This window comes from Neophocaena asiaeorientalis, unplaced genomic scaffold (assembly GCF_003031525.2).
Source record: "Neophocaena asiaeorientalis asiaeorientalis breed wild unplaced genomic scaffold, Neophocaena_asiaeorientalis_V1.1 scaffold145, whole genome shotgun sequence".
Taxonomy (NCBI): Eukaryota; Metazoa; Chordata; class Mammalia; order Artiodactyla; family Phocoenidae; genus Neophocaena; species Neophocaena asiaeorientalis.
Window position 1 is genome coordinate 3,655,693 of NW_020172629.1, and position 19,053 is coordinate 3,674,745.

Sequence of the window (19,053 nt, forward strand, 5' to 3'; positions counted from 1 at the left end):
GGAACAGCAGATTTTCAGTGTAGGCCAAAGAGCCTTCCAGTGAAAGATGCCAACTAGGACTTTCACAGTAGACAGAAGTCAATGCGTGGCTTCAAAGCTTCGAAGGACAGGCTGACTTTTTTTTTTTTAACATCTTTATTGGAGTATAATTGCTTTACAGCGGTGTGTTAGTTTCTGCTGTATAACAAAGTGAATCAGCTATACATATACATACATCCCCATATCCCCACCCTCTTGCATCTCCCTCCCACCCTCCCAGTCCCACCCCTCTAGGCGGTCACAAAGCACCAAGCTGATCTCGCTGTGCTATGCGGCTGCTTCCCACTAGCTATCTATTTTACGTTTGGTAGTGTATATATGTCCATGCCACTCTCTCGCTTTGTCCCAGCTTACCTTTACCCCTCCCCGTGTCCTCAAGTCCATTCTCTACATCTGCATCTTTATTCCTGTCCTGCCCCTGGGTTCTTCAGAACTTTTTTTTTTTTTAGATTCCATATATATGCGTTAGCATACGGTATTTATTTTTCTCTTTCTGACTGACTTCACTCTGTATGACAGTCTCCTAGGTCCATCCACCTCACTACAAATAGCTCAATTTCGTTTCTTTTCATGGCTGAGTAATATTCCATTGTATACATGTGCCACATCTTCTGTACACATTCATCCGATGATGGACACTTAGTTTGCTTCCATGCCCTGGCTACTGACAGGCTGACTCTTGATAGGGGCTAATGCAGCTGGTGACTAAGTTGAAGCCAGGGCTCATTAACCATTCCAAAAATCCTAGGGCCCTTAAGAATTATGCTAAATCTACTCTGCCTATGCTCTGTAAACGGAAGAAAGCCTGGATGATGGCATATCTGTTTACAACACAGTTTACTGGATATTTTACACCCACTGCTGAGATCCACTGCTCAGAAAAAAAGATTCCTTTCAAAAACTACTGCTCACTGACAATGCACCTGGTCACCCCACAGCTCTGATGGAGATGTACAACGAGATTCATGTCGTTTTCATACCTGCCAACACGACAACCGTTCTGCCGCCCATGAATCAAGAAGTAATTTTGACTTTCAAGACGTATTTAAGAAATACATTTCGTAAGGCTATAGCTGCCATAGTGATTCCTCTGATGAACTGGGCGAAGTCACTTGAAAACCCTTTGGAAAGGATTCACCATTCTAAATGCCATTAAGAACATTTATGATTCATGGGAAGAGGTCAAAATACCAACATTCATAGGAGTTTGGGAGAAGTTGATTCTAACCTTCATGGATGACTCTGAGGGGTTCAAGACTTCAGTGGAGGAGAAACAGCAGGAGAACTAGAATTAGAAGTGGAGCCTGAGATGTGACTGAATTGCTGTAATCTCAGCATAAACTTTCACAGAAAAGCAATGCTTCTTATGGAGAGCAACCAAAAATGGTTTCTTGAGATGAAATCTACTGCTGGTGAAGATGCTGTGAAGATTGTGGAAATGACAACAAAGGATTTAGAATAGGACATAAACTTAGTTGATGAGGCAGCAGTAGGGTCCGCGAGGACTGAGTCCAACTCTGAAAGAAGTTCTACCATGGGTAAAACGCTACCAAACAGCACGGCACGCTGCAGAGAAATCATTCGTGACAGGAAGAGTCAGTCTACGCGGCACACTTCACTGTCGTCTTTTTCTAAGAGCCTGCCACGCCCCGCCCCGGCCTTCCTCAGCAGCACCCTGATCAGCCAGAAGCCAACGTCGAGGCAGGACAAGACCCTTCCCCAGCAAAAAGATACCAACTAACTGAAGGCTCGGAGGATACTTAGTATTTTTTTAGCAAAGAGGTATTTTTTTAAAACATCTTTATTGGAGTATAATTGCTTTACAATGGCGTGTTAGTCTCTGCTGTATAACAAAGTGAATCAGCTATACATATACATATATCCCCACATCCCCTCCCTCTTGCGTCTCCCTACCACCCTCCCTATCCCACCCCTGTAGGTGGTCACAAAGCACCGAGCTGATCTCCCCGTGCTATGCAGCTGCTTCCCACTAGCTATCTATTTTACATTTGGTAGTGCGTATATGTCCATGTCACTCTCTCACTTCGTTCCAGCTTGCCCTTCTCCGTCCCCATGTCCTCAAGTCCATTCTCTACATCTGCGTCTTTATTCCTATTAGCAAAGAGGTATTTTTTAATTAAGGTATGTACATTGTTTTTTAGACACAATGCTATTGCACATTTAACAGACTACAGTATAGTGTAATCACAACTTTTGTATGTACTGGGAAGCCAAAAAATTCGTGTGACTCATTTTATTGCAATATTCCCTCTACTGCAGTGGTCTGGAACCAAACCCACAATATCTCTGAGGTATGCCAGTCTGTACACTGTTTAGCTTTATATGTCTATTAAATACCTGTGGATAGATCACCCAACCTAAAGGAACGTCACCACAACCACTGTGCACCCATGTAGCCCTCCCAACCACACACCTGCTGCACCAACCTGCCCAACAGTAACCACCAATTGGAACCGCCGTGCTCATCACTTACTTTTTTTTATGATGGTAAAGTATATATAACATAAAATTTACCACTTTAACCATTTTTAAGTGTAGAGTTCTGTGGCATTAAGTCCATTCACACAGTCATGCAACCGTCACCACCATCCATCTCTAGAGCTTTTTATATTCTCCAACTCAAACTCTGCACCCCATTAAACAGTAACTCCCCATCTAACCCCAGCCCCTGTACACCCACCGTCGACTTTCTGTCTCTATGAATTTGATTACACTAGGACACTCATATAAGTGGAATCATACAGTATTTGTCTTGCTGTGCCTGACTTGATTTCACTTAGCATAATGCTCTCAAGGTTCATCCATGTTGTAGCATGTGAGAATGTCCTTCCTTGTTAAGGCTAAATAATATTCTACTGTATGCACATGCCACAATTTGTTTATCTGTTAATCCACTGATGGATACTTGGGTTGTTTCCACCTTTGGCTATTGAAAATAATCCTGTCATGAAAATGGGTGTGTAAATGTCTGTGGAGTCCTTCCTTTAATTCTTTTGTGTACACACCCAGAAGTGGAATATCTGGATCATGTGGTAATTATATTTTCAATTTTTTGAGCAACCACTATACTGTTTTCCACAGTGGTCGCACCATTTTATATTCTGCCCAACAGTGTACAAGAGTTCCAATTTCTCAATATCCTCACCAATACTTGTTATTTTCTAGCAGCCATTCTAATGGGGGTGGAGAAGTATCTTCTTGTGGTTTTGATTTGCATTTCCCTAATGCCTAGTGACACTAGGGTCTTTTCATGTGCTTACTGGTCATTTGTATATCTTCTTCAAAGCAATGTCTATTCAAGTCCTTTGTTCCTTTTCTAATATTTGATAGAGTAAGTTCCATCACCATGTTCTTCAAAATTGCTTTGGCTATTCTTGGCTCTCTGCTCTCCCAAAGAATTCTACTATCTCCTTGTTGCATGCCATAAGATAACCTCTTAAAAATTTTATTAGAATTGCACTGACTCTAAAAAATAACTTGAGAACTGGTATTTTTATCATATAAAGAAATTCATAAACATAGAATATCTATCCAATTGTCTAGGTCTTCTTAACATCTTTCAATAAGATTTTTTCTTTCCATATATTATTTCAATAAGGTTTTAAAAATCATTTGCTGGGTTTATTTCAACATACCTTAGTTGTCTTGCTATCATAAAAGGTATTTTTAATTAGATTTTGTTTGTTGCTGTTAGTTATTGATTTTCCTATACTAATCCTATATCCAGCTTCCTTGCTAAATTTTCTTATTGGAATTACCTTTAGATTCTATAGGATTTTTCAAAAGACAATATCATCTGTTAATCGTGACTATTTTGTTTGTTCCTTTCAACTTTTCCTTTTCTTGTCTAACTGTACCGGTAAAGAACTCTACTATAGTGTTGTCTATTGTTAGAAATAAATGTACTCAAGATGGCATCCCCATTTTAAAGTAAATACTTCTAACATTTTACTGGTAAGAACAATGTCAGTTGCAGTCTTAGAGTAGATATCCATTATCAGGTTAAGCAAGTTCCCTTTAGTTCTTAGTTTGCTTTTTAATCATGAATGGTTACTGATTTCATGGATGTGTTCTGTGTCTCTTCTGAGGTGTTCACTTGATTCTTTTCTCTCACTTACTCTGCTAATATGAATTACAGTCATAGATTTTCTAGTGTTAAACCAACCTTGAGAGCTGAAATAATTTTTTTGGATGATGATCTTTTGTGTTGGACTCAGCTTAATATTTTCTGATTCACAAGTATTCATGAAAAGGAATGGCATATAATGTTCCTTTCTCATATCAATACTGTCTGCTTTCAGCATCAAGATTCCACTAATTCCATAAAATACAACTGTGAGTGTTCCATCTTCAAATCTCCAGACAAATTTGTTGAAACTATAGTTATCTGTTCTTTAACGTCTGCTAGAAATATCCTGGAAACTGTCTAGACTTGATTTTTATCAGAATGACTCAATAGAACTTTCATTTCTGGCAATATTGAGGACAAGATATCCTTAATCCCCTCTGCCAAGAAAAGTCTAAAATGCTAGATCAAATATTTTCAAATCTCTCTGAAATCTTTTCTTTGTCTACTAACTCTGAGTAGTGCATCGAATTTGGTCCCTCTCACGATACTGACTTTCCCCAGATGTCTGGTCATCTCCTGAGTCCCCGCTCATCTTTATATACACAAGAGTTTTTGTCCTGCTTCTCTCTTTAATCATCTCCTGCCTCTGGTGACAGTGAATCTAGAGAAGCAGGCTCCAGTTCTGGGTGAGGTGTCTCGGTAGCTTGTGCCCTGGTGGGCCCTTGAAAGTTTACCGACTCTCAACTTCCAGGACCCATGTGCTCTGCTTTAGCCCACAGCAAGTGTTACTGCTGCTTGCTGATGGCAGCTCCTCTCTGAGCACCCTGGTCCCTTCCTGTTCTTCACGTCCTTTAGCACATGATTTTAATTTCTGATAAAACCAGGTCAAAGGAGAATTTGAAGAACACATATACATAGATAACCAGAAATATTAAAATCAATTTGCTAATAGATGCAAAATGGGATAACATCCTGTGGGACAATAAAATGAAATGTTTGGAACTATCCTTTGCATGGGGAAGAAATCAATTACATCTCTATCAGACAAATTACTTTGCACTGCTCTCAGTTTCCTACAAGTTAACTCTAACCCCAAGGAGGTGTAATATAGCCAAGTCAACAGAAAATCAGCCAAAGGTGCACACCCCTATAGGACCAGAAAATCCCCAGAATCCACTAGACAATGGCTAGAAATCCAATGACAGAACACCCAGGATCTTCTTTGCCCATTTCCAAGTCTTGGACAATTTTTCATAGCACTAGAAAATTTATGTACACAAAATAAATTATTAAAGTAAGAAGGACATAAAAAATATATATACACTAATTATAATTACACAATGATCCAAGTACAAATGTTGACAGGTAACTTGGAATGATATAAAATACAATGTAGGGTTAATTGGCTTTCCCTAAACTTGTTTAAATTATAATTAAAATATTAATGAAAAACCGACAGAAGTCAAGATACACAGGAGAATCAGCCAAAACCATCAACCTCGTGAGTATGCTTCATGCAAAGCCGAATAAGACACAGGGAAAGATCCTGGAATACACAGACACATTCAGGAAGGGCCTGTACGTTTGTAGAAACCATCTTGGAATCCTGAGAAGGAATTTCTGAACACTATATTGGAAGAGATCATCTTTAAACAACCTTAAGGCCATGAGAGGCCAAAACAGCTACAAAGCGAAAGAGGAAAGGCCAAAAGAAAAGACTGCGCCCCGCACTTGTCAACAAAATCAGAGCCAATTCAAGCAGAGACCACAAAGCCTCCCAGGTCTGGAAAAAAGAACAAAGATTGCCCCCAAATTAACAAATAACTGAATTCCAGACAAAGGGCCAGTACGGCTAACAGGTGGAGAGATAGAGGAATCAGGTACATCAGTTCAAGATGACAGATTAATAATCACATACATTTTTTTACCACAGAAAACAGGAAAAATATATAATAAATACATAAACAATCAATCAATCAATTGCACTGTCCCTAGCAGCTGCAACAGTACCTAGAATACAATAAGTGGTCAATAGGAATTAACTGAATGAATTAATTATGGTAGAAGACAAGAGTTCCATCAGCAGAGTAGCAATGTTGAGAAATCCCTAAATGATAGAAAGTACTTGGGATCAAATCTATGGAGAAATGTCCAGGGGAAGTTATAGACTAAAAAGAAAATTAAAAGAAAATAAGAAATGTAAGAAAAGAGCAGTGATGCCAGGCACTACAAGCTGTAGAAAGTCCAGAAAGATGTGTAATTATACATAAGAATTTTCAAATATGAAGAAATAATAGGTAAGAGTAATATTACTGTACACTCCTTTAGAATAACTGAGTAACAGAAAAGTTTACTTAGATTCACTCTTTTTAATCACCTCACAAAATTAACTATAGCTAGATTAAAATATTAGATCTTTGTAAAAACTCACAGAAAAAGTAGCTAAAATAGAATAGACTACATTATTCATCCTTGGCTCTGAAGGAATAACAACACTTTCAGAACTAAACCAGTATCAAATTACTAAGAAAGAGTGTTAGATTAAAGTGGAAAAAAGCTTGGATAAAATGTAATCAGGTCTTGTTTAGGCCTGCTTATATGTTTGTTTTCAAGTCCTGAGTTTTCTCACACAATTAAGTTAACATCAGGTTGAAATGATAAAATGATACATAATACTCTGAAAAACCCTTTATGCTAATTTCTTGGTTTGGGGTCTCCCAACAATACAGGTAGTAATATCGAACCCCAACTCCTGTGAGGTAGAGGCCTGTGGACTAACTCTCAGGGGAGACTTCTGCCCAGAGCTAAGGCTGACAGACGCTCCCCATCACTGTGTGTGTGTGTGTGTGTGTGTGTGTGTGTGTGTGTGTGTGTGTGTGATAACAAGTTTGCCCTTTGGCTGAGGACTTTCAGTGGAGCTTCAGTTCCAACTCCTAGCTTGAATGCATCCATGGTCCTGTACCACCTTGTAACTACCTCCCTGCCCTAACTAGGGCATCACTTACTCAGTTACCATTTAAGTTTTGTTGTGCCTGTTCGGTTTTGGTCCTTGGAGATTTTATGGAGGTGAGTTACAGATATAGCATTATGTAGAAAACAGTGCTAGAAGGCAGTGTGGAGGTTACTTTGTGTGGGAGTGAAACTGGAAGCAGAAAACACAGATGGACAGTGGTTTAAATAATCCAAGAAATGATGAAGCCTGAACTAAGGTAATAACAGAAAGAGGAGAGAAATCTTCTTCAGAATAAAGTATATTTGTTATATAATGCAATAAGCTCTTATCACAACATAAGGTACTTCATTAAATATCTTCTTAAAAAATCAGAAATATCATTTAATTCTAGGCATTTAAGAAGGAAGCACCTAGAGGGGTGGGATAGGGAGGGTGGGAGGGAGATGCAAGAGGGAGGAGATATGGGGATATATGTATATGTATAGCTGATTCACTTTGTTATAACGCAGAAACTAACACACCACTGTAAAGCAATTATACTCCAATAAAGATGTTAAAAAAAAGAAGGAAGCAAAAATCATTAAGAGATCAGATAAGTTTTTCTGATATTTCAAAAAGGATTTAAAAAAAATTTTAAGCCCTTCACAAGTCTGTTTAAAAACAGACTGCTTATAAAACTTAACACTCATTAATTAATGTGTAAAGAGAAACATTAATATCAAGTAATCCCAAATAAAATATGAAAGTATAAAAGTATTTAAATCCAGCGCTATAAAACAACTTAAAATTTCTTCTTTGTGTTCCAAGAAAGATAATAGGAAACGTTTCCTTTAAATTGACCATTTCACTATATTTAATTCTTTTTCTACTGTTCGGGTGTCCTTATTTTTTGTTTTTGCCTGCTCACCTTATCTTTAATAACTAAAACAACATACATTTTATGTATTTTTTTAACAGTTCAATTGATTTAAAAGTCAATCACTCTAGAACAGTAAGAACTTGTCTTTCTAGATGAGAATTTCCTTTCCTTAACAGAAAATGTGCAAACCAATAAATTTTTAAGTAGTATAACTATTAATGACTTAAGTTTAAAGAAAAGTACATAATATACTGCAACCTAAAATATTACCTAAGGTCAAAACTATCAAATAATCCCATTGCCTTTGATGTGTCTAAATACACAACTTTTATTTCTGGTACAAACGGGCGAAATAAATGGGTTGTAAAGTAATATTTCAAGTTCCAGCTATATATTGGCATACATTTCATAGAGATCAGAAGGTTAACACTGTGACATGCTGAATAAATGATTTTACAGACAAATAAATATGAGTTTAAATGCCAAATAAATAGAAGATTTTAACAATCCAAATTCTAGCCTCTTGGGTGAGCTCTCGTCCTACAGGTCTGTGGGTATGTATCATAATTGTGTAAGAAGCTCTCTAGTCAGCATTAAATCTGACATTTAATTTTACTTTCAAATAAAGTTCATTCTAACCAAGGGTAGGTAGTTTTCAACTCCCCCAAAAAAAGTTTTAGAAAGGAGACTCTAATTGATAACAATGGCTATTCCTATGAAATTGTTTTATGAATATTCAAGTATTAGAGCCAGTTTAATTAAAAATATAATTACTTTAAAATCTGATCCTGGTGATTTTATATTTCCTCCCTACCAAAACTTCTCATTTAACAAATTATGAGACATTAGTTGGTAATTTAATCATCATATAAAATAAAGTTTGAAATTCAGCTACCTATTAAATACCTTCTTTTTACAACCTATACTGTTACAAGATAAAACCATTCATATTTCAAAAAGCAAATAAACAAAGCTATGTTGACGCCACTCTAATTGCTTACATCGTTTTGCTACCACATATAAAGTTATACCACACAAATCTTCCTGATTTCATTATCAACTTGCTCACAGTTGGTACATTTAAGTCCCTAATAATAACTGCCAATTCTACTGTGTCTTGGTGCTTTACAAACAGATTTGGTGAAGTAACCCGAGGACGAGGTAAGGACTGCAGCCCATTTTCCAGATGGAGACGCTAAGAACCGTGCCTGGACTTCCAGGTCGGTAAAAGAGGAGTCAGGATTTAAATCCAGGTCTTCTGAAAGCCAGAGCTTATAGTTTTGCCACTATACAAAACTCTTTACACAAATAAAGAGACAATCTAGCCTTACAGTATAAATCTCTCCTTTTTTGATAAATGGAGAGAGAGTATCATACCATCACCAAGTATGCAGGAACTGAGCAATGTGCTATTTACCAATAACTGACACTGTTACTGAAGTTATAATTTAGTCGCCTCCAACAAGCAGCTGTACTGAGAAGAGTGACAAAATTAACGTCATTTCATTAACTAAATGATTTTTAACTCAAAATCCTTATGAACTCAAATAATTTTTAAATGGAATAAATGTACCCTTTTCTTCAAAATAATAATTTTCTGACATCCTATTATGTCAAGCTTCAATGTCTGAAACTGCTCCGTTTACATTATTATAACCACGCCTTTTACAGTAGAGTCACAATTCCAACAGGAACCTTGCACGTAACAACACTACTAGAATCAAATGTTTTGAAAATAATCATTCTTATCTATATTGTTTCTATGGAAAAAATTAGTCCTCACAATTGGAAGAGGGTACAGGAATTCTGTTAATAAATTACGGATTTTTTTTTCTTGAAGGTGTTGGAAAATCAAATTAACACATAACAATAGTTAGTGAGATATGACTCCATTTTCTGTAATAAACACCAAGATCAAAACGAGATCCAAGGTAAATTTCCTTGAAAGGTTCCCAGCAGGAGTTTCCCTTTTTGTATGTGATTTCCTCTCACCCACAAAAAACCATGCAAACAGCGCATGTGCCACGAACACTAAGCAGCACTTCCTTAATCACTCACTGCCAACAATTTATGGATGATCAGTGGCAAGAACTAGCAAAAATAATGAAAGAATGCAATGAAAGTTCACTGAGACCGAGCTGGACTTCCTACTCATTTCTGTGTCTCTTTAAGATGGAGGCCTGATACAAATTAGCCACTGGGGGGAAAAAGTCATCTGGTCATAAAATACAGTACAAGGTCACTTTTATGTAAGTTTGCCAAAAGGGACATAAACCAGGACAATTTCAAACTGTGACACAGGACAGAAACACATTAGAGCGATGTCTGCTCCCCTCTACCGTGCTGTCACGGTGCTCAGCTTTATAGGCCTTCCAAGCACCGCACCCAGCTCTTGGCTTCCACCTGGCCAGTCTAATTAATTAAGAAAGGAAGTCACCTCAGATTTTGTACTTTTTGCTTTTATTATCAAGCACTTCGTTTGAAGTTCTAGGAGTTAACCTCTTAATCCTACAGACCGTGTGCTATGTTCTGGACATCTGGGGGTGTCTGGATGGCTTAGGTAATTGGTCAGGATGTTGCTGTCACTTATGTTAAATGTTATACCATGACTTCAAACCAAAGATAGGCATTAATGTGAGGCACAATATAAAGTTGCTCCCAGAAACATCTTTGGTTCATGAAATAATCTGTCATTGAAGGGTTTTATTTACTTTCATTAAGTTGCTGAATTTCTTCCTCATGATGTTTTTTTCCTTATGACCTCTTACTTCAAAGTAAGATGTTAAGACACAATATGAAACAAACACATTCCTAACTCCCATTTAAACCCTAGCCAGAGGTTAGACTGGTTCATTACGCAATCGAAAAACACCTCTGGCATCACCCCAAATAATCTAGAGGTCCCTCTGAGGCAGAGTGACCTGCGCGTAACTGAACAGGAGCGCTGTCAGCCCCAAGACTCTCATACTCTGGTGTATGACTAAGCAACCGAGATAAAAACTGTGGAGAAAACATGTCTACCGCAAAACAAAAACAAAACCCACCAGACGCAACCTCTTCACCAGAGTTGAAACGTAAGGTGTAAGCTTGGGGTCAGCTTCAAACACACATGAACATATGTAATGCTTGCTACAATATATACGGGTGACAGCCTATGATATAAATAATCCAGATCAAATAAAAATTTAACTGCTAACAGAATTCCAAGATAAAAGGTACCTTCTTAACCAAAAAAAAAAAAAAAAAAAAAGAAAGAAAGAAAGAAAGAAAAAACCTTGCTTTATCAAGACCACTTACATTCTCCTACCCTTGAGATCTGTAAAGAATGGGAATAGCTAGGAGATGGTCCCAATAAAAAAGAAACATACGCCATTGTAAAGAGAGAGAAGAAAGGCGATTCAAGGCCCTTAAAAGGACATGGTCAACCCCCCCAGGCCTAAAATGTCCTGTTTGAATTAACATAGTGGTTTAATTAAAAACTAAGTAGAGAATTCTGCTTAATTTGATTTTCAATTCAAGCTCTGCATCCGCCATGGCCAGTGGCCAATTTCCGCATCTCGGCACAATATGCAAGGGACTGCTTTAAAATCGATTGCCCAGGGGAATCAATGGGAGTTTGGTGGGACCATATGCCATTTAGGGGCTCCACCAGACTTCAACATAGTAAAACAACACCAGGAAGTGGCCAAAGGAAAAAAAAGGAAATTTAACTTAACCATATTACAAGTTTGTCCTTACTCAAATTATTGTGCTGAAATCTACCAATTAGAAGTGTTTTCTAAGCTCTCCTCAATGTTGCCTTGGAAGTAGATACGTCAAATGTAACCAATGAGCAAAGGGTTTTAAAGGGATACACACAAATACATACATGCTTGCCAGCCAGCTGTGTCAAAGATGTCAGCGACCAACCCCCTTCATCAGAGCAGCAGAGTTCCTGACTGCGATACAACCTATAGCCCTGTGGAAAGCGCTACAGATCTCACCAAACACTGTTCAGAACCTGTGCAAGTAAATACCAGAAGATCTTATATAACAGAAAGGCATAATACTGCAAGGCTCAAACATACACCTAACACATTTAGACTTAAATATACAATGCTAATAATAACCCTTGCAAATTCCATGTAACTGAAAAAGGTGAATATTGTAAAATAACATGCCATGATTACCCTGATTTTAAAGCTCTCTAAACATTTCTAATAGGGTCTACATGCACCTTCTCTTTCTCTTTTTTTTAATTTTATTGAAGTATACTTGATTTACAATGTTGTGTTCATTTCTGCTGTACAGCAAAGTGACTCAGTTATACATACATATTCTTTTTCATATTCTTTTCCATCATGGTTTATCCCAGAATATTGAATATAGTTCCCTGTAGATGCACCTTCTCTTTAGGCAGTTTTGATTCTGCTTCAGTACATGCCATTTCAAAATGGGAAAAATAATTTGGAATCTTAAGACCGCCTAAGATAAAAATACATGAATAATTAAGAGTTGACTCTATTTAGTTGCTTTCTAATGATCTATCCATATAACACTGATGTTTCCTAGAATACTTACCAGTCAAATGCATGAAGCTCTAGGATAGTGACAATAATACCTAACATTTACTGAGCTAAATCCTGGGCTAAAGGCTTTACATGAATAATCACCTCTCATTTAATCCTCCAAATGAAACAGTAAGGTAACTATCGTTACTGTACCCATTTTACAGAAAGAAAACCTGAGGTTTAGATGATGTAACTAGCCCAGGCAGTCTGACACTAAAGACAAATTTTCTCACCTTAGTACCTGCAGTCTCTCTTCCATTGGCCCCTCCCTCAGCATACTAATAGGAGAATTATTCTACCTCTTCTCCTCCAAGCCACAACCCCATCTCCCTCCTTCCTTTAACAGCATTAAAGACAAAACACTTTAATTTGGTTTCTGCAACTCCCATTCATTCCCAAGCTACCAGATTCTCTAAGAAACGGTAACCATCCTGAGCTCTGCCTTCTCCCCCTCTTTTTAAATCCTTCACTGTGGGGACTTCCCTGGCGGTCCAGTGGTTAAGACTCTGCACTCCCAATGGGCAGGGGGCCCGGGTTCGATCCCTGGTCAGGGAACTAGATCCCGCATGCCGCAACTAAGACCCAGCACAGCCAAATAAATATATTTTTTAAAAATCCTTCGCCGTGTCTGGGAATTAACTGGATTGGTCATGTCGACTGCACCCTACAATCACTCAACACATCAGTCCCCTTTGAGACCATGAAATGTAGCTGGTGACCTTGAGGAATTCTGAGGAGGCTGACATAGTCAGAGATGTGCTTAGAAAAGGCATTCTTCTAATCATGTATAAAGAGACTAGAAGTAAACAGGTTAGAGGGAAGAACTGCTGTACAATTGTACGTGCAAAATATTTCTACTTACCTTCTTATACCCCTCCTCAAGCTGATTCTCCCCTTTGACCTTAGTCTACAAGGGGGAACAGGAGAACAGTAAATCACTGGGTTCTTGTGTCCGTTGTTTTTAATTCTAGAGATGGTGCTAACTCTGCTCCAACAGATTCAGCCAAGTCCCTTTTCTAGTTGGTTAGTTCACAGGAAGGGAGGGAAATAATTTGGAGACAAAGGGGTTTGTCCATATTGCACACTGCTTTTTAAAATAATTTATTTAACTAATAACTAGATTTTTATGAAAAGCATAAACTAGGTAGCACACCTTTAATACCAAACATGAAAATATATTTAACACTGAGCTCTACCAGTTGCTTTTGTACCTGATAAGATTACACATGAGACAGAGCTAGGGAGAGGGGAGCACCGTGCATGTTTAAAGCAAACATCCACATGGCAACTTTAGTGACATATGTTGAAACGCTCCGTTTAACAGAGCCAGGTGCATGACTGATTCAGTATGGTGACATCTCTACCAAACAGTGTCTCGCATTGTGTGCTGCATGTACTCCTTTCCCTAGTGACATATGTTGAAATTCTGACGTGTATTTATCTCTAAATATGCTTAAATAAAACAGTAGATGCAAAAATTCTTTTCAAAAATCCTCTGCCAACGCCCTGTTGTCTACAGCGTAAAACCCAAACAATGTGGCAGAGGACTCAGGCCTCCAGGATCTGATCCTGACAAGGGGTCTCTCGCCATTCTCCATTCTCCAGCTAAGCATCAGCCAGCCACTCCCTCAATTCAGGCAGAATCCAGGCCTTTGCTCAAGCCTCGAATGCTCACCTGCAAGTCTCAGCTCAAGTGCAGGCTAACCCCTCCCTGAAGCTTCCCCAATTCTCCAGGCAAATCAAGACCTGCCCTCACAGCCGCTCGTTGTATAAAAGTTCATCCACCACATGCTACTTGTTTTCATCTCTGAGGTCATCCTCTCTTAATCCCTTGAAGGCAAGAACCTATCTTTTTCACTTCTGTACCCAGCAAGCTCCTTTAACAGCATAGTAATTACCACTTAGTAAGTGCCTAGTAAAACTCTGTCAAATGTGTGACTATCCATCAAAAGTCTCCAAAATTCCACAGAAATTGCTTTCTCAAGCGTCTCTGATGACCTTGCTTCTTCTCCATACTCTTCCTTTTCGACCCCGCTCTGATGTCATGTTTTACATTCCACTCTCCTGAGCTCTGTCTGGGCGTCCAGGTCACACCCTCCTTGTTCTCCTACTATCTGGCGTCCCCACGCAAAGCCCTGCCTTGCGCCTTCCTCTGCCCGTGCGCTGTGGTCCTTTCTCCTCCCTCCTCGTCGGTGCCTGGCCTGTCACCTACCTGGCTGGCTTTAACTGGCTCTCCACAGTGCCGACCGGTAAAGAACGTACACACTCTGGGGAGGTTAGAAGCAAGCCCTGGGTTTTAGTCCTAGTTTTGCAATGGTACATATGTGGTTCTTAGACAATTTAATAACATTATCTTTGGATCTCCACTTCCTCCTTATAAAAGGAGGGTTTGAACTAAATCCCTTTCAGCAGCAAAACTTCCTATCATTCTTCAAGAAATTATCAACAAAGAGTTTTCTAAACTGAAACTATGCAAGTCTTTCCCATTACATGGATGACTTAAATAATTTACATACGTCATTATAAAAAACAAACCTAATATATAAAAGCCAGTTTTCTCGGGGATTCCCTGGTGGCACAGTGGTTGAGAATCTGCCTGCTAATGCAGGGGACACGGGTTCGAGCCCTGGTCTGGGAGGATCCCACATGCTGCGGCACAACTAGGCCCGTGAGCCACAACTACTGAGCCTGCGCGTCTGGAGCCTGTGCTCCACAACAGGAGAGGCCGCGATAGTGAGAGGCCCGCGTACCGCGATGAAGAGTGGCCCCCGCTTGCCACAACTAGAGAAAGCCCTCGCACAGAAACGAAGACCCAACACAGCAAAAATAAATTAATTAATTAACTCCTAGCCCAACACCTTCTAAAAAAAAAGCCAGTTTTCTCAATGTACGTTTGACCGCCATACCCAACCATCCATTCTGATCTCAGTACATTCACTAAATGTGAAACCAACCATCTATCACAATATGAATATGAATAACCATAACTAAAAATTAGAAAGGTACAATGTGTCTATAAACTGTAACACTAGAACTCATTTTGTCAGGTTTAAAAGTCACCCCAAAAGTACTAACTACTGAAATCTTCGCATTATATTCCAAGCTTTTATAGCAAACAGCTCCACAAGCTATAAATGGAAATGCTGTTCCCTTCACTTTAAAATGCTCTATTCAAGGACAGAGGGAGTTACTACCATTGACAAGGTCTGGATTAACTGTTTAAGATGCTCTTGCAGACTGTCCTGTTTTGCCCACTTCTCACGCTCCCACATTCACCTAATATCAGTAAGTCACGGGATCCTGGGAATAAGAAAGGAATAATAACTATTGTATCAGGTTTATTCATTCTACAAAAGAACACTCCACCAACTTTGCACATAGTATAAAATCATTCAAAGGTCAAAAGATGACTTCCTCCCTGTAGACATGTAAAATAATTCAATATGTAACATTGTTACCACTATTGTAAAAACATTATTAATATTAACAAGACATTATTATTAATTAAACTTCTTACATTCCAGTAAAATGGTTGTTTAAGCCTACTTTTTTCTAGTTCAACATGAATGATATTTATTTCTTCATTTAAGGAATTTAATTCTAAAACATGATTCACTTACCCTTTTCAGGCCAGCAAAACCTTCTGATTCCAGAAAGAAAAAGGCAAAGGGCATCAACACAAATAGACAAAGGTTGGAAAAGAGAGAAGCAAGGTTCCACAAACCTGCGAGGAGGGTAACAAGACAAAGACAATTACTGTGCTAAATTGTAATATCAGTCAAAGCTCTGTACTTTTTAATAGTAAAAATAAACAAATGACCTAAACTTAGAAATCAGAAAAATAATTACATATTTCTATAAAATTTTTATAACTTTGTAACTTGTAACTATTGGGAAAAGCCAATACAGAAACCAATAATTTTTCCTCATGCTCTAAAATAAATTCACTAAACATATGACATATGCAGAGATCCAAAGACACAGCCTCTTCAGACATATCGGCACCTGAATATTTAAATTAGAGCCAGTAGCATTTATCGAGCACTTAATAAATGCCAGATACTCTACTAAACATTTTACATGAATAATCTTGTTTAATTTAAGCCTCATAAAAACCTGAAATGTAATTATTAGCATTTATTGAGCCCTTATGTGCCAAGCACTATTCTAAGTGATTTACAGATATTATACAAACTCATTTACTCTTCACAGCAATCCCCCAAAATGACAGAGGCTGCTTATATAAAACCTGCCACGGCTGCAGAGCCTGCAAGTAGCTGCACTAATTCCTGGGATTTTTAAAAACCACTACATCATAGAAGTTTTAGTAAGCAACTCCAAGTGGTAAAGAAAATGTAAGAGGGGCAAGCAAGCTCACATCACCTTTTTCCTTTCTGGCACATTCTGCACTCATAAAATCACAATAAAAAGCAACTTAGATGATAATAAGACTAGATTTTTAAAAATACAGAACTTTAGGTATGTCACTGGGATAATATTTGGACCAACATCTCACTTCTTATAGGTAAAACACTTAACTTTAAAACTGATGGCTACAATCTTCATTAAAATTTACAAAATCAAGAATCAAAGATAAAAATTATGCTGAATATAAATTCAATGTACTACGTACAATTATGATCCAATGCTTCTGAAAACAGGCAACTCATGTTCTTTCAACACCCTTATTTACAAGGCACTGTTCCCCGCACTGGAGATGTAGTAACAACAGAGCACAAACCTCTGCCCTCACAGAGCTTCCTTTCCAGACACATGGAGACTACACACTGAGCTCCCAGGGAACCAAGGAAACTAGTTCTCAACTGCCTTAGTTACAAATTAACATACGTGTTTCATAACTACCCTAAATCCTTTTTGGAACAGCATGGAATACAAACAAAAAGAATGAATGCAGGGCTTCCCTGGTGGCGCCGTGGTTGAGAGTCCGCCTGCCGATGCAGGGGAGGTGGGTTCGTGCCCCAGTCCGGGAGGATCCCACATGCCGCGGAGCGGCTAGGCCCGTGAGCCATGGCCATTGAGCCTGTGCGTCTGGAGCCTGTGCTCCATGACGGGAGAGGCCACAACAGTGAGAGGCCCGCGTACCGCAAAAAATAAATAAATAAATAAATAAATAAAAGTAGAAAATATTCTAAAATACTTTTCAGTCTCTAAAAAAAGAATGCTAAACATCTTAACCCTTTTCTTCATTCAAAGGGGTTATAATGACAGCCAATTGTTGTATCGTGTTAATAACCAGGAAGAACACACAGGATGGTGGCCAAATGCACACATGGGACTTTCACACAGACCTGGGTTCGAGCCCCGTCTGCACTTCCATGTGACAACACTTCTAAGCCACAGGTTCTTCATCTATACAATGAGGCTGAGGATCATGTCTGTAGGTGGTGCTGAGAATTCAGTGAAATAATACATAAACAACCATCATCACGCCTGTCACAAAATAAGCACTTAATGACTTTTTGCTTTTAATAACAGTAACACCTCCAGAGGCTACCAACACACAGTGCTAATTAGCCCCTGTACCAAAGTACCATACTTTCTGAGAACCCATGTTCACTTTGCAGAAAATCACGACACATATAAAAAGTAAAAATATTAGTTTCTAAAATATTTGTTGAGTTATATAATTGATATAAACTACAAATTGTACAGTTTCATAAAATGTGGCAGTTATGTCACCATAACCAACATAATATATCCATCACCCCCAAGTTTCCTCACACCATTTTATAACCAGCGTCTCCTGCCACTCCCTATCCCATCCCATTCTCCATCAGCCAGATTCTACACTTTATAAAAGACTGTATTTCCTAAAATTTTCTATAAATGGTAAGTGTAATATGTACTCCTGTTTTTGTCTGGCTTCTGTCACCTAGCACAATTCTTCTGAGATTTTTCAACACTGTGGCAGTATCAGTAGTCTATCCCTTTGTATCAGATTGAATCCAGTTACTGCACTGCATCCATCCATAGGCAAACTGCTATCTGGGTTGTGGCTCTCACAACTAAAGTTGTTATAAACACTCACATGAGTCTTCGTATGGACACAGGCTTTCGTGTCGTTGGGGTAAATATGTGGGCATGCAATGTCTGGGTCATATAGTAGGTGTACGTTTAACATTTTAAGAAACCGCCAAAATGTTTTCCAAAGTGGGTGTATAATTTCACATTCCTACCAGCAGAATTCAAATCTCAGCCACATTTTGACAAAAAATGGTACAGGCAGTCTCTTCAGTTTCAGCCATTCTAATAGGTGTACAGTGGTATTTCATTACTGCTTTAATTTGCACTTCCCCAATGAATAATGATGTGAACATCTTCTCATGAACTTATGTGCCATCCATTTACACCTTTGCTAAAATGTCTCTTCAAATCTGTTGCCCATTGTTTCACTGGGTTGTCTGTTTACTTACTGAGTATACTTTATATACTCTAAATACAAGTCTTTTATCAGGCATATGATTTACAGATATTTTCTCCTACTTTGTGAATTGTTTATTCATCCTCTTAACAGTATCTTTCAAAGAACAAAATTTCTTAA

At 38.4% G+C, this 19,053-nt stretch overlaps 1 protein-coding gene across 10 annotated transcripts in view; it reads right to left on the bottom strand.

The window, feature by feature from the left end:
• Positions 1–19,053, bottom strand: part of LMBR1 (limb development membrane protein 1) — a 183,461-nt gene that overhangs the window by 115,728 nt on the left and 48,680 nt on the right. For 7 of the 10 annotated variants that reach the window (XR_003002446.1, XM_024739170.1, XM_024739171.1 and 4 more), the window contains one exon: positions 16,112–16,215. The exons of 1 other annotated variant lie outside the window; for it this stretch is intronic. Coding sequence is in view for 7 of the 9 variants with exons in the window: in XM_024739170.1 (XP_024594938.1) it covers positions 16,112–16,215 (104 nt within the window). In the remaining 2 variants the exon portion in view is untranslated. Of the gene's footprint in view, positions 1–13,353; positions 13,382–16,111; positions 16,216–17,800; positions 17,900–19,053 lie in introns of those variants that run through there. 2 more of the 10 variants (XM_024739174.1, XM_024739178.1) reach the window with 2 other exon arrangements.